The sequence below is a fragment of the Saimiri boliviensis genome, chromosome 7, assembly GCF_048565385.1.
Source record: "Saimiri boliviensis isolate mSaiBol1 chromosome 7, mSaiBol1.pri, whole genome shotgun sequence".
In the NCBI taxonomy this organism is placed as follows: domain Eukaryota; kingdom Metazoa; phylum Chordata; class Mammalia; order Primates; family Cebidae; genus Saimiri; species Saimiri boliviensis.
This window is the reverse complement of record NC_133455.1, coordinates 115618470-115634663: the sequence shown is the minus strand read 5'-3', so window position 1 is coordinate 115634663 and position 16194 is coordinate 115618470. Positions and strand designations below refer to the sequence as shown.

The following is a 16194-nucleotide window of genomic DNA, read 5'->3' as shown; positions in this document are numbered from 1 at the left end:
TCCGTTATTTCCTTTATTATTCATATTTTAATATATTACTTTGTATATTGCATTATAGTTTTTAGTTGGGTTTATTTTCTTTTCTTCCTGAATTTTTTGTGTTTTTAAATTTTTTATTTGAACAAGTTCCAGTTCTTTATCTTGATAGCTCCATTGTCTGGCCCATAGTAAATTGCCAGTGCCAATAAATAGTAATCATATTTCCTAGAGATTTTTCTGTATTGATGCATTTTCATATATTCTTTCTTGTCTTTGCAGCAATAGTGCATAGATCCCTATGAACTCTTCCCCTAGCTTCCACTAGTGGTGAAATCTTATCATAGTAGTATAATATCAAAGCAAAGAAATTGACAGTTTTGTGAAGTAGTGTACAAACTTAACAGTTTTTACATGTGTGTAAAAATTCATTGTGCATATGCGTCTGTTTGCCAGTGTTTATGGTTCCATGCAGATTGATCACATGTATAGATTTTTGTAGCCCCCATCACAGTGAAGGTATAAAATTGTTATGTCACCATAAGTGTACTCCCTGATGCTACCCTTTTATGGTTTTGTTTTCACTAGTTAATCTGTTCTTTATCTCTGTATTTTTTTTTTTACTTAGCTTTTTAAGTGTTGACTTCTTTTTTTCTTGAGCAACTGACAGTTGGTTTTTGTCTTTGTTCTGTAAACACTAATCTTCCCAAAGTTTCATTTGGTCATACCTAAAGATTTTTTTCATTATGGTCTTTTTCAATGATGTAATTAACTGTCTATTTCTAGACTCTAGTTTCTTAGTTTTGTTTCTTTGTCATAATTCAAAGACTGAGGTGTTTTATTATTAGATAATGGGTTTAAATTTTTCTTTTTAATTTTATTTTTAACTTGAGAATATTGTTTTGATGTAAAGGTGTAAATTTTTACTTTAAAACATTTATTTTCTATTTCTGAAACAAGCATTTGTCTTTGAAACTTTTCTATTTGTTTTTTACAGTATGAATTTCACTTATTCTCTTTCCTTCTTGTGCCTGAACTCAACAACACTATGTACTTTTCAGTTTTAGTGCATGTTGAATTTGTTCTCAACACTACTGTCAATTCTTCTTGCCTATGTAGTCAAAGGAGACAGGCAGAGACTTTAAGGAATATAGATGAAAATATTATAGTTCCTGAACATTGCTGTTTTGGTGAACTGGTAGTAGTTTCAAAACAAAGAAAAAAATACCATACAAGCTCTAAAAATTGGATGTGATTAATTTGATCAATTAGGGCATATGGTACTTGAAGAAAAATGTTACGGCGGTTGTTTTTGAGTCTTTCAAATTTTGTGCCTTCATTAGCTTGTGGTTAAGGCACCTTTCTACACATTATTATTAATATATTTTTTTCCAGTCAGATGTCTAGAAATTTGAAGAATTTAAATCATTCATTTATTTTATTTTATTTTTATTTTTTTTGAAACAGGATCTCACTCTGTTGCTCTGGCTAGAGTGCAGTGGCATAGTCTTGGCTCACTACAACCTCTGCTTTCCAGGCTCAAAATATTCTCCCACCTCAGCCTCTCAAGTAGCTGGGGGCTACAGGCACATGCCACCACACCCAGCTAATTTTTGTGTTTTTTGTAGAGAATAGTGTCTCACTATGCTGCCTAGGGTGGTGACGAACTCCTGGGCTCAACCAGTCTGCACACCTCGGCCTCCCAAAGTGGAATTACAGGTGTGAGCCACCATGCCCAGCCCTTATTTATTTATTTATTTGTTTGTTTGTTTGTTTGTTTGTTTCTTTGTTTGTTGTCAGAGTCTTGCTCTGTCACCCAGGCTGGAGTGCAATGGTGCAATCTCAGCTCACTGCAACCTCCACCTCCCAGATTCAAGCAATTTTCCTACCCCAGCTTCCCCAGTTTCCCCAGTAGCTGGGATTACAGGCACCTACCACCAGGCCCAGCTAATTTTTAGTATTCTTAGTAGAGACAAGGTTTCGCCATGTTGGTCAGGGTAGTCTCAAACTCCTGACCTTGTGATTTGCCCACCCTGGCCTCCCAAAGTGCTGGGATTATAGGCATGAGCCACCACGACCAGTCCCCAGCCCTTATTTATTAATTCTTACAAAGGTGACTTATGGGATATGGTGTGAGTTGCACTCCTGCTAGTTTTCGAAACTACATCTGATTATGTGTAGCCATTTAAACATCAGTAATCACACTGCCTCACAGTCCATTATTGTTTATAATGATTTATCCTTAGATTTGTAAATTTTGTCTGAACTCTGCCCTCTAATTATAGTATCCACTATAATTTTATACTTGTTTCTTCCTAGGTTTTAAAAACAGGAGAGATACAGAAAGGAATATTCCTCTTATCAATAAATAGCGAATAAAACTTTAAATGCTTTTATTTTATTTAGATTTGCTCCTTGGTCCTCTGCTATTAGCTTATTAAAACAAACCTCACCATTCAAGTTTGTCTCTAAACATTTTCTATTTTATTTCTAAAAGAGCAGGAAACCTTCATAAAGGCACCTCACTTCTAAGACCACATTCATAATCTAATCTGTTACACTGATGGATGACTGTTGTCTCTACATTTGGTTCTTTCCAGTACTTCCTATAAAATAATATTCAACATATTTTTCATACTTATCCTGTATCTATATAAAGCAATCACTTAGTTAAATTTTGGATTAAATCTAAATTGTACACTAGATGTTTTCTTTTTAAAATTTTAAGAATTCTTTTTGTTTTTAATTGTGATAGAAACATATAAAATATACTCTCAATCATTTTTAAGTGTACAGTTATTTCAATATAGCATTCACATTGTATGTAACAGATCTCTAGGACTTTCTCGTCTTAGAAAACTGAAACTGTATACATAAAACAACTCTTTATTTTCCCCTCTTTCCAGCCCTTGGAAAACATCATTCTACTTTGTTTTCATGATTCTATTTTAGATAGCTCATGCAAGTGAAATTATACAGTATTTGTCCTTTTGCGACTTGCTGACATTACTCAGCACAATATCATCAAAATACATACCTGTTATAATGTGTGATAGGACTTTCTTTTTTCTCAGGGGAGGATAATATTCCATTATACATATTTTTATTGTTTAATTTGTTGATGGAGATTTGGGCTGTTACTATCTTTGGGCTATTTTGAATAATGCTGCAATGGACATGAAGTGCAACTATCTCTTTGAGATCCTATTTTTAATTATTCTGCATGTATAGCCAGAAGGGGAATTTTTTTTTTTTTTTTTTTTTTTTTGAGACGGAGTTTCGCTCTTGTTACCCAGGCTGGAGTGCAATGGCACAATCTCGGCTCACCGCAACCTCCACCTCCTGGGTTCAGGCAATTCTCCTGCCTCAGCCTCCTGAGTAGCTGGGATTACAGGAACGTGCCACTATGCCCAGCTAATTTTTTGTATTTTTAGTAGAGACAGGGTTTCACCATGTTGACCAGGATGGTCTCGATCTCTTGACCTCGTGATCCACCCGCCTCGGCCTCCCAAAGTGCTGGGATTACAGGCTTGAGCCACTGCGCCCGGCCCAGAAGGGGAATTAATGGGTTGTATGGTAATACCTTTAGGTATTTGAGGAGCCCCCATACTGTTCTTCATAGAGGCTGCAGCATTTCAGATTTGTAAAAGTAGTGCTCAAGAGTTCCAGATTTCCCATAACCTCACTAACATGTTATTTTCTATTGTTTTGTTAGTGACCATCCTCATGGATGTATGTGATATCTCACTGTGGTTTTGATTTGCATTAATTACTAGTGATATTGAGCCTCTTTTCATATGCTTGTTGGCCATTTATATGTTTCCTTTGGAGAAAAGTATCTTCAGATTCTCTGCCTATTTTTAAATCAAGTTGCTTATTTTTGTTGTTGCTAAGTTGTAGGCATTCTTTATATATTCTGAATATTGACCCTTATATAAATTATTTGCAAATTTTTTGCATTATTTGTTTACTTATCAGTTGATTGATTGCTTTCATATACAGAAGTTATTAAGTTTGATGTAGTCCTATTTGTCTATTTTTGCTTTTGTTGCCTTTGCTGTTAGTGTCATATACAAAAGAATTATTGCCAAATCTAATGTCATAAAGCTTTTCCTGTATATTTTCTTGTAGGAATTTTATAGTTTTAGGCCTTATATTTAAGTCTGTAGTCAATTTTGAGTTAATTTATATATATATATATATTGTCAGGGTCCATCTTCATTCTTTTGGATGTATATATCCAGTTTTCCCAGCACAATTTATTAAAGAGGCATCCTTGTCTCATTGTGTGGTTTTGACAGTTTTGTTGAAGATCATTTCACCATATATGTGAGTTTATTTCTGGGCTCTCTGTTCAGTTTGTTTGGTCTCTGTTTTTGTGCCAGCACCATCTTTTTTTGATTACTGTAATATATTTTGTGAGGTTTCCGCCCCAAAACCCCTTGGCCAGTGTAGTCTAATATGTAATATGTTTTCAAGTCAGGAAGTATGAAACCTCCAACATTGTTCTTTTTCTAAATTGTTTTGGCAATTCAGGATCCTTTGAGATTCCATATGAAGTTTAGGATTTTTTTTTTCCTGGGGAAAAAAAAAACCACCATTGCAATATTGATAGGGATTGTGTTGAATTTGCAGATTGCTTTGGGTAATGTAGATATTTTAACAATAATAAGTCTTCCAATCCATGAACATAGAATGTCTTTTCACTTATTTGTGTCTTTAAATTTTTTCCAACATTGTTTTGTAGTTTTTTTGGGGTACAATTCTTTCTCTTCCTTTGTTAGCTCATTCCTATTTTATTCTTTTTGATGCTATTGTAAATTATATTGTTAATTTATTTTTCATGTTTTTCATAGTTAATAGATATGCAGCTGGTTTTTGCAGGTTGATTTTTGTATCCTGCAACATTGCTGAGTTTGCTTATGTTTGAACAATTGTCTGTGCTTTTACATGTAAGATCGTATTATCTGTGAACAAAGGTATTTATACTCTGATTTGGATGCCATTTATTTCTTTTTCTTGTGTAATTGTTTTGTTTAGGATTTCCCATACTATATTGAATAAAAGCGGCAAGAGTGGGCATACTTGCTTAATTCCTGATCTTAGAAGGAAAGCTTTCAGTTTTCACCATTGAGTATGATGTTAACTGTGAAGGTTTTATGTATGACCTTTTCATTAAATTGAGATAGTTTCCATTTCTGGTTTGATGAGTGGTTTTTTTTTTTCTTCAATGAAAGGGTGTTGAAAAGTTCTTTTGCTGCATCAATTAGGATGATCATGTGCTTTTTGTCCTTTATTCTGTTAATATCTCGTTACATTGATTTTTGTATGTTGACCTATCTTTACACTCCTCAGATAAACCAACTTAGTCATCGTGTATAATCTTTTTAACATGCCATTGAGTTTGGTTTGCTAATGTTTTCTTGACGACTTTTATATCAGTATTCATCAGGGATATTTGCCTGTAGTTTTTTTTTTAGCATCTTTGTTTGGCTTTAGTATCAAGGTAATGATTGCCTAATACATGGAATTTGAAAGTACTCCTACTTGGAAGTACTCATCTTGGAAAGTACTCCTCTTGGAATACTATCAGTTGTTTGGTAACATCCTCCAGTGAAGCCATCTGGTCTTAGGCTTTTGTTTAATTTTGTTTATTTTAAAAATTTATTGTTATTTATCAAGTGTTGTTATTATTTTTGCAACAGAGTCTTTCTCTGTTACTCAGGCTGGAGTGCAGTGGTGTGATCTTGGTTCAGGTGATCCAAATAGCTGGAATAATAGGTATGCACCACCACATCCAGCTAATTTTTGTATTTGTAGTAGATGGAGTTTCACCATATTGTCCAGGGTTGTCTTGAACTCCTAACCTCAAGTGAGCCATTGCACCTGGTCTTAGACTTTTGTTAGGAGATTTCTATTACCGATTAAATCTTCTTACTATTTATAGTTTTTTTTTTTTTAATTCAGACTTGGTAAGTTATGTGTTTTTAGGAATTTATTTCTTCTAGGTAATCAAGTTTGCAGGTGTATGATTGTTCATTGTAGTCTCTTGTAATCCTTTCCATTTATGTAGCATCAGTTCTAATGTCATCTTTCTTTCATTTCTTTTAATTTTTAAAGTTATCGATTTTGTTAGCCTAGCTAAGGATTTGTCAATTTTTTTAAACCAACTGTTAGTTTTGTTGTTGCTTTTCTGTTTTTCTATTCTGTATTTCATTTACTTCTGCTGTAGTTTCCATTATTTCTTTCCTCTTGCTAATTTTGGGTTTAGTTTTTTTTTTCCTCCTACTTTTTTGAGTTATAAGGTTAGATTGTTGATTTGAGATCTTTGTGTTTTACCGCTATAAACTTCATTATTACCACTGTTTTCACTGCATACAATTTGTTATATTTTGTTTTCATTTTCATTTATCTGAAGATACCTTGTAATTTACCTTCTTCTTTGACTTGTTTTTTTTTTTTTTTAAACAGCATGTTTAATTTTCACGTATTTGTGACTTTTTCTACTTTTCTTCTGCTTTTGATTTAAAGTTTCATTCCATTGTGTTCAGAAAATATACTTGGTATAATGCCACTCTTCCTAAATTTGTTAAGACCTGGGTTGTGACATGTGACCTATCCATGAGAATGTTCTGTGGGCCCTTGAGAAGACAATGTGTATTCTGCTGTTGTTTGATAGAGTATTCTGTATGTCTGTTAGATCCAATTGGTATATAGTGTTGTTAAAGTTCTCTGTTTCCTTATTGATATTCTGTCTGATGGTTCTATCCATTATTGAACGTGAGGTATAGAAGTTTCCTACTATAATTGTGTTGCTGTCTGTTTCTCCCTTTCATTCTTTCAATGTTTGTTTCATATATTTGGAGCTCTGATGTTAGGGTGTGTGTGTGTGTGTGTGTGTGTGTGTGTGTGTGTGTGTATTTGTTACAGCTGGCAAATGGACCCTTTTATCATTATGTTCTTTATTGTCTGTTTTGACAGTTTTTGACTTAAAGTCTATTTTGTCATACATAAGTGTGGCCCATCTTTACTCTCTTTTTGTTACTATTTGCATGGAATATCTTTTTCCATTCTTTCACTTTCATTATGTGTTGTGTTTTACATCCAAAGTGAGCCTTTTGTAGGCAGCCTATAGTTAGATTTTATTTTTTAAAAACATTAAGTCAGCCTGTCTTTTGATTGCAGAGTTTTATCCATTTGCATTTAAACTGCTAATTGGAAGGGACTTAATATTGTCATTTTGTTTTTTTCTCTGATTTGTAGGTTCATTGCTTTTCGGTTTTCTTTTGGTATGGTGATATGCTTTCATTCCTTTTATAATTCCTTTTGTGTATTTTCTGTAGATGTTTTCTCTGTGGTTACCATGGGGATTATATAAAACATCCTAAAGTTACAACTGTTATTTTAAACTGCAAATAACTTTAGTCATATAAGAGCTCTACTCTATATCTGCCTTACCACAACTTGATGTTACTGATGTGCCACACATCACATCTTTTTATGTTGCGTATCTGTTAACATATTTTTATTTTTTTTATGCTTTAAGTTCTATACCAGAATTAAAAGTGATTTGTGCACTAATATAACAAGATTACAGGATTCTTTATTTTTCTCCTCATCAACCTTTACTAAGGAGGTTCATATTTTTGTATACTTCCATGATGTTGTATAGTACTCTTTAATTTCCTTTTGAAGGACTTTCTTTAGCACTTCTTGTAGGATAGATATAGTGATGAAACTTCTTCAGCTTTTATTAATCTGGGAAAAATTTTAATTTCACCTTCATTTTTGAAGCATATTGTTGCCAGATATAGTATTCTTTGATTGGCAGTTCTTTCATTCACCGCTTTGAAAAGATGTTATCGCATTCCTTCAGGCTTACAAGGTTTCTGCTGAGAAATCTGCATGTTATCTAATGGGAGTTTTCTTGCATGTTTTTATGAGTTGCGTTTCTCTTACTGCTTTCAGGATTATTTACTGTGACTCAGACAGCTGGTTTATAATATATCTCAGTGTAGATGTTTTTGGGTTAACAATAGAGGTCATTGAGCTTCTTGAATTTGTATCTCCATTTTTCTTCTTTCAGTTTCAGACATTTTCAGCAACTATTTATCTAAATGAATTCCCAGCCCCTTTCTCTCTGTCTTCCTTTACTTCCCTTGTGTATATATTTGTCCGCCTGTTGATGTCCCAAAAGTCCTTTAGATTTTCTTAGCTTGTCTTCATTCTCTTTTTCTTCCTCTGGCGCGATACTTTCAGATGACCTGTCTTCAGAATTGTGGATTTTTTCTTTTGTTTTATCCAGTCTGCTCTTGATTCCCTACAGTGAATTTTCATTTCAGTGTATTCTTCAGCTTTATGATCTATTTGATTCGTTTCTACAATTTCTTTGTTGATGTTCTCACTTGTTGGTGCACCCTTTTCCGATTTTGCTGTTTTCTGTCTTCTCTTTCATCTCATTGAGTATCTTAATGATAGTTATTTTGAATTTATTGGGAGATAATTCATAGCTTTCTTTTTCTTTAGGGTTGGTTTTTGGAGATTTATTTTGTTTATTTGATTGGTCCGTGTTTCTCCGTTTATTTGTATGCTTGCTGAAATTTTAGCATTCGAAAAAACAGCCACATCTCCCAGACTTTGTGGACTCTTGTACACAGGAAAGGCTTCACCAGTCAGCCTTGCTAGAGATTCTGTGGGATTCTAAATAAAACGTTTTTTTGGGAGTGGGTGTGCTCTGTCTTCCCTGGGCTTTTGCTTGTACTCTTCCATCTGAAGAGGTTTGCCGCTCCACTCTGAAGCTCCCTCTGGTGCCTGTCTTTGCTATAGCAGCTGCCTCTGGTGCTTTGGCAAGCTGTTGTATTAGTGCTTCCTCTGCTGTCTGTCTGTGTTACTGCAGTTTCTCTGGTCCTGTATCAAGTTGTGGTTCCTGCCTTTGGTTTCTGAGGCTCACAGGCATCCAAAGTGCCATAGTCACAGTTCTTGCTCCAGGTTAGTCCTATCTGTCAGCTGAGACAAAATCTAGTGCCTTGAGCATCTTCTCAAAAAGTTGGATACAAGCTCCACCTTTCTCTTTCTTTTCTGATGTAGAAGCTGTGTTGGGAGATTGATTGATGGGGTATAGTGAATAAATGCAATGTAGTTTCCTAACTGTTCCAGTGTGCCTCTTTTTGGCCTTGTGCTCACCTGGGATGCCATATCCTCTCAATTAGTTTGTGGAATTCTCACACAGCCAATATATGCTTACATTGAAGTCATCTTCATAGGGGAAGCAGAGCCTGGGACTTCCTGTTCTGACATATTGCTGATCGTACCACAGTTTAAAAAAATCTTCCATCAAATGACTCCTGTGTTCTAAACCATTTGTTTTATTTATTCTCTGTTTTTTCTTCTTGTTTTTCTCCTGAAGCATTCTTTTATCTTAACCATTTTAAGTGTAATAATTCCTCAGTGATTGCTGGGCACAGTAGTTCATGTCTGCAATCCCAGCACTTTGGGAGGCCAAGGCAGGCAGATCACTTGAGGTCAGGAGTTTGAAACCAGCCTGGTCAATGTGGTGAAACCCTATATCTACTAAAAAGACAAAAATTAGATGGGCATGGTGGTGGGCACCTGTAATCCCAGCTACTCAGAGGCTGAGGCACAAGAATCTCTTGAACGTGGGAGGTGGCGGTTGCAGCGAGCCAAGATGGTGCCACTGCACTCCAGCCGGAGTAATAGAGTGAGACTCGATCTTCAAAAAAGAAAAATCACTCAGCAATGTGCTTGAAGATATATTCCTTTCCCTAAAGGCTTTTCTTTTTTAAGCTTTTTCCATTGGCATTACATTGTTACTTTAATTTGCTTTTCTATTGTTTTACATGTGTTTGTCTTGACAACCAGATTTAAAGTATGTTTATAGCAGATTATCTTAATTCTGTTGTTTTTCCCTCTATGCATATCTAATGCAATGTCATACTAGAAGATTGAAATTATTGGTTCCATGTAAAAAGTAGCAAGATGTATTTGTTGTTGAGAAAAGTGATTAATGGCATCTGCTCAGTGTAATTCTAAGCATTTATTACCTTTGGTTTAATATGTTATTCTTACACTTGGCTAGAGTTATTTTATTCTTTTCATCTTTTGTTTGTTGTTTGTTTGATTTTGAGACAGGGTCTGGCTCTGTCACCCAGGCTGGAGTGCAGTGGCACAATCTTGGCTCAAGTGATCCTTCCACCTCAGCCTCCCAAGGACCTGGGACCACAGGCATGCACTACCATGCCTGGCCAATTTTTGTGTTTTTTTTTTTTTTTTTTTTTTAAGAGATGGGGTTTCGCTATGTTACTCAGGCTGGTCTTTAACTCCTGAGCTCAAGCAATCTTTGCCTGGCTCAGCCTCCCAAAGTGCTAGTATTAACAGTCGTGAGCCACTGTGTCTGGCCTCATTTTAAGAGATAAATGATGATAGTGTCATTAATGATGGAGGTTTAAATAATGATAATTAATATGTAGGTGTTAGAATTCTATTTCTATATTCCCCGGTTTTGGGGGGGAAAGGCTGAAATAAGTTGTTACTGAAGCTTAGATTTGTGACATTTTATGAAATAATTTGAGACATGTAGTGTGGTAGGTAGCATTTTTTAAAAAACAACTTAAAAATAATTTTGATTTGAGGATTTTAATTTGTGACATTGGATACCACTTATTTGTTGAATTTCTGGTGCTAATGTGATGGCTGCTATGCCTTCTAAATAGTAGTCATTCACTAGCTATTTGTCAAATGAGTGAGTCTTATTATTCTTTAGATTTATATTGTTAATGTGTTTTAAACTCTTACAGCATGTGAGCCATTTTCGAGTTTTTAATTTAATCTTCATAAGAACACTGAAATACAGGAATTATATTGATCTCTCAAATGATAAGCAGTTATTTTCAGCAAAGTACATGATTTGCTTAAGATTCAATGAACAAATGATAATGCCAAGATTAAAATTACTGTCTCAGCTGGTAATGTTTCCCATTATATTAGAACAGTGACAGACAATATACTGACAAGCATCTACAGGTCTTATTGTCTTTTTTAAAAGATTCCCTGTGTGTTGAGTTTTATTTTTACCTTGATGTTTTTTCCTCAGCATCCACCAAACCCACCAGTATCACCAGGAAAAACTGTAAATGATGTCAACAGCAATAATAACATGCCTTACAGGTGAGAATTCATAGTCTGTCTAGTTTTTAAATAACAGGACAAGGTTCTAATTTTCTTTATTTGGGCAAAGAATCTTGCAGTATAGTCATGGTATTTACGTAGAGATAAGTGTTTGATATACTTGGTTAGTATGTTTTCTCTTCTTGCTTTGTTGTATTGTTTATCTTTGAATAATACTTTCACTAACTTAAAAGGCATTCTGTGGTCACTATGTATTTCTTTAACCACTTGTCTTAAATAGTATTCTCTCAAGTAATTGAGAAATGCTTCTCCTAAGGGCGAGAAGGACTAATGTTTGTATATGTTAGGACCTACTTTTGGTATTCAGGTTGAGTATTGATGACAGACGTTACAGTACAAGAGTTAAGACTCTTCCCTAATGCCGTAGACCCCAGCATTTAGAAGTCTTTATGCCAGCTATGCCTCACTGTATTTGCTTGTGGTTTAAGGTTGTGAAACCCAAGTCTAGCCACCCTTTTTTCCCTATGGGCCACTACTTATTCTAGATATCAGTTGGTATTCCCGAAGTGGCATATCTGTTGACTATTTGTGTGTATATATATTTCATAGAAATGCAGGCACAGTGAGACAGATGCTGGAGTCCAAAAGAAATGTAAGCGAGAGTGCACCACCATCCTTTCAAACTCCTGTGAATACAGGTAACTTTTTTTTTAAATAAAAAAAATACATTTTCTTAGGAATTAAAGGCTTTGGTTCTCTTTTCTTACATTCTTTTGAGGTTGAAATGGATTAAAAAATTGGGCACATTGATCTGAGTACAAAAATTTTGTTAAAAATTCAGGATCAAATTGGGCATGGTGGCACATGCCTATGGTCCCAGCTACTTGGGAGGCTGAGGAGGATCACCCAAACCCAGGAGTTTGAGTCAACTTGGGCAACATAGTGAAATCTACTCAGTCTCTTAAAACAAAAAAATTTAGGATCCTAGATAAGTATACATGAAATACAAGTATAGATATTCAAATCTCTACTATAGTAGTTTGCAAACTTTCTGGTCTCTTGATCCTTTTACAATTAGAAAAAATTATTAAGAACCCTAGAGCTTTTATTTATGTGGGTTATATCAATTGATATTTATTAGTTGAAATGAAGTAGAAATTAAACAGAAATTAAAACATATTTTTAAAATGTTTATTCATTTAAAATAATGGTATACCAGGTGTGGTGGCTTGTGCCTGTAATCCCAGCACTTTGGGAGATGAGGTGGGTGGATCACTTGAGGTCGAGTTCGAGATCATCCTGGCCAACATAGTGAAACCCCATCTATACCAAAATACAAAAATTAGCTAGGCATGGTGGCTGGTGCCTGTAATCTCAGCTACTCAGGAGGCTGAGACAGGAGAATCACTGGAACCTGGGAGGTGGAGGTTGAAGTTAGCCGAGATCATGCCACTGCACTCCAGCCTAGGGGACAGAGCAAGACTTCCTCTAAAAAATAACAATAATAATAATAAAAATAAAGTAATAGTAAACCCATAATGTGTAACAGAAACTTTAAAAAATGAAACTAAATATATTTTCCAAACTTAAAAATAGCAGCACAAAGAGCATTATTCTCTTACATTTTTTACAAATCTCTTTTATACTTTAAGATGTCAAGATAACTAAAGATAGCTGTATATTCATATCTATATCTGCTTTTGGTCTGTTTTAAAATGTTGATTTGGCTGAAGCATGTGAAGGAAATCTAGTCTTATACAAATATGTAGATGGAAAAGGACTAGCCCTTACAGATAATTGTGGATATTTTTCTTTGATATTATCAAGTAGTAGTTTATTTAAGGTTAATTGTGAAGTGTAATCTGAAATCACACCAAATAAATGTTCTTACTCTTCCATTAAAATCCATTTGTTGAAAAAGTGTGGTGGCTCACGCCTATAATCCCAGCACATTGGGAGGCCCAAGGCAGGTGGATTGCTTGAACTCAGGAGATCAAGGTCAGCCAGGGCAACATGGTGAAACTCTATCTCTACAAAAAATACAAAAGTGGCCAGATATGGTGGTACACACCTGTGGTCCCAGCTACTTGGGAGGCTGAGGCAGAAAGATGACGACAGCCCTGGAGGTGGAGGGTGCTGTGAGCCGAGATTGTGCCATTGTACTCTATCCTGAGCGATAGAGGCAAACCTTGTTTTAAATCTATTCATCTATCTTGTACTTGGATGGAATTTTACTAATATCATCCATTGGTCATTTGAAAACTATTCATTAAGTTATGCAAATCTTCCAAATGTTGACACATTTTATTAATAAATATTATTTTTAAAAATTACATTTACTGATTTTACTGTCAGTTCTACTCAGAGAAGTATTTTAAGGATTTAGAGAGCTTCATCCTTTCAGTGACAGATACAAGTTTTTTCAAATGTTCTTAGTTTTATTTTAAAATTCAAATGTTGTTATTGCTGATAAATACAGTTGGGCTTTTTTCTTTGAAGTGACTGCCTTACCTAGTTTATTTTTAAGAAAAGATCTTAAAAATACCCACATGTGAATCATCAGTGTGCGTATAGATCATTCTTTCAAGTAAAAATAGTCTTTGATGGAAAAGACTGCCGGTTACAAGCATTTTTCCTTGAGTTAGCCATTTTACTTTGGCATGCAGTAGTTGTTTTATATGTATACCTATTTCTTCACATGGAATATTAAGAAAAGAACCCCTATTCAAAGGTCGAGATATAAAGTTAATAGTTTTTACTGTTGATCATGGGGATTCTTAAGTAAAACTGACTTTGTTTTTTACTGTAAGCATGTGATGATAAAGAATGCAGCGAATTTGGTCCCATTAAACTACCTTGATTTTTGTACTAAAGCATCAGAAGTGTTACTCACCGTTGCTTTTGCTCCATTGGTGCAAATGTCTGCTCATTGAAAAAGGCAAATAATGTCTCATTATGAAAACAGTTTTGACATTGCAAACTCCCTGAAAGGGTCTCAGAAAACCGCAGGCATCCCCCTGGACTACACTTGAGAATTGCTGCTCTAGTGTACCTGATTGGAAAGACTATAAATCAGTGAGAAAGAAGTTTGATCATGTATTTTAAACCTATTCCAATGAGAATAAGCACAAGTAGTTGAAAATACCTATAAAACTGTAGTGACCAGCATTTGTATTTTCTCTGTTCTTCTGTATAAGCTTTCTCATTTCTTCTTAATTCATCTGTCATCTTCACTCAGTGCTATTTTTCGTATCATACAATGTCAGTAGGGTGTCAATAGAGGAAACTGCCCCTCAGTAGGGGAAGATAATTCCTCTCCCTGGGAATTCGGTCAAACTTGATCCAAAGATGCAGACATGGTTCAAATGATAAAATATGATGACTAAATTTACCTATTATTAATTAATGGTCATGACTCTTTTTAGATTTATTATTTGAGTTTATATATTACTTGTGTATAAGGCATTTATAATGTTTTTAATGTAGTTTCAAAAATATGCATTTTTACCTACATTTTAGTATTTTTTATTTGTTTACTAGTTAGGTGCTCTAAAGTGATTATAGTAATTTTCAGAGATTGTTTTGATACTCAGCAGTCTTGCGTATTAATCATCCATCATGTGCTATTTTTGTAATATGCTAAACCTACATGTAAAATCCTTCCAAGAATTTAATTCTAAGTTAGATTTCAGAATTTAAATCTGGAAAAAACAAATTTTCATGATGAAAGACTTTACAGTACCTAATGCAATGTATTTAATTTGTATCTGTCATATTTTCTTAGCTGATAAATTAATATAACCATTTAAACTGAGACTTCTGTTTTCTTTCTATAGTATCTTCAACCAATCTTGTCACTCCTCCAACAGTTGTCAGTAGTCAACCTAAGTTGCAGACTCCGGTAACTTCGGGTTCCCTGACAGCAACATCAGTTCTTCCTGCACCCAATACAGCTGCTGTAGTTGCTACTACTCAGGTGCCTAGTGGAAATCCCCAACCTACAATCTCTTTACAATCGTTGCCAGTGATTTTGCATGTACCTGTTGCAGTATCCTCCCAGCCTCAGCTTCTACAGAGCCATCCAGGGACTTTGGTGACTAATCAACCATCTGGCAACGTAGAATTCATTTCTGTGCAAAGCCCACCTACAGTGAGTGGTCTTACCAAAAATCCAGTATCCTTGCCATCCTTGCCAAATCCCACTAAACCAAACAACGTTCCTTCTGTGCCCAGTCCTAGTATTCAAAGGAACCCTACTGCCAGTGCTGCACCATTGGGAACAACACTTGCTGTGCAGGCTGTTCCAACAGCGCACTCTATTGTACAAGCCACAAGGACTTCTTTACCCACAGTGGGCCCGTCAGGACTCTATAGTCCATCAAATAATCGAGGTCCTATACAGATGAAAATTCCAATTTCTGCTTTTAGTACTTCATCTCCTGCAGAACAGAACAGCACTACTACCGCAAGAATTGGTAAGTCATCATGTAGGTTTAATACTAGAAATGCAAGCATGTTAATAGCCTTGTAACGATTGACCTTTTTTTTTCTAAGTGGCTGGCAATGTTGAAAGAACAAAGTAAACAGAATTTTCTTCATTATTTTTAGTAATTTTTTAGATACCTGAGAGAAATTATGTTGCTAAAATGGGGCTTGAGAAAGGGGTTTTGTTTTTTATTTGGAAGTTAGCATCTGTGTTTTATCTTTTAGTAATTTTCCTAACTGGTGAATTTTTAATTTATGGCTTTGTAGCAAGCGTTAAGAGTTACTTTTTTGATACATTTTCTAGCAATATCTGTCTAAAACAAATACATTTTAAAGTATCAAATTTACATAATATGTGCTTTTAAGAAAAAAATAAAGGCACATTTATGTTCCTTGCCCATTTGGAAAATCCTTTGTGCATTCATTCATCTCTTCCAAATTTGTACAACTTAAAAATAGGTTTCTCTCTCACATTTACTATAAAATGTTTGAGTCCTTTTTGTTTTATCTTTTCTGTGTTTTCCCATATGATATACTATATGATTGTTTGTATTTGACTTAGAAATATTGCAAAAAGGAGAACTTGAT

The 16194-nt window shown here is 34.8% G+C and overlaps 1 protein-coding gene across 7 annotated transcripts in view; it reads left to right on the top strand.

Moving 5' to 3' along the window:
- The window catches only part of ATF7IP (activating transcription factor 7 interacting protein), a 134844-nt gene that overhangs the window by 84701 nt on the left and 33949 nt on the right, over positions 1-16194 (top strand). For all 7 annotated transcript variants that reach the window (XM_003934544.3, XM_074403262.1, XM_074403263.1 and 4 more), the window contains 3 exons: positions 11087-11160; positions 11731-11819; positions 14958-15596. In XM_003934544.3, the coding sequence (XP_003934593.1) occupies positions 11087-11160; positions 11731-11819; positions 14958-15596 (802 nt within the window). The remainder of the gene's footprint in view (positions 1-11086; positions 11161-11730; positions 11820-14957; positions 15597-16194) is intronic.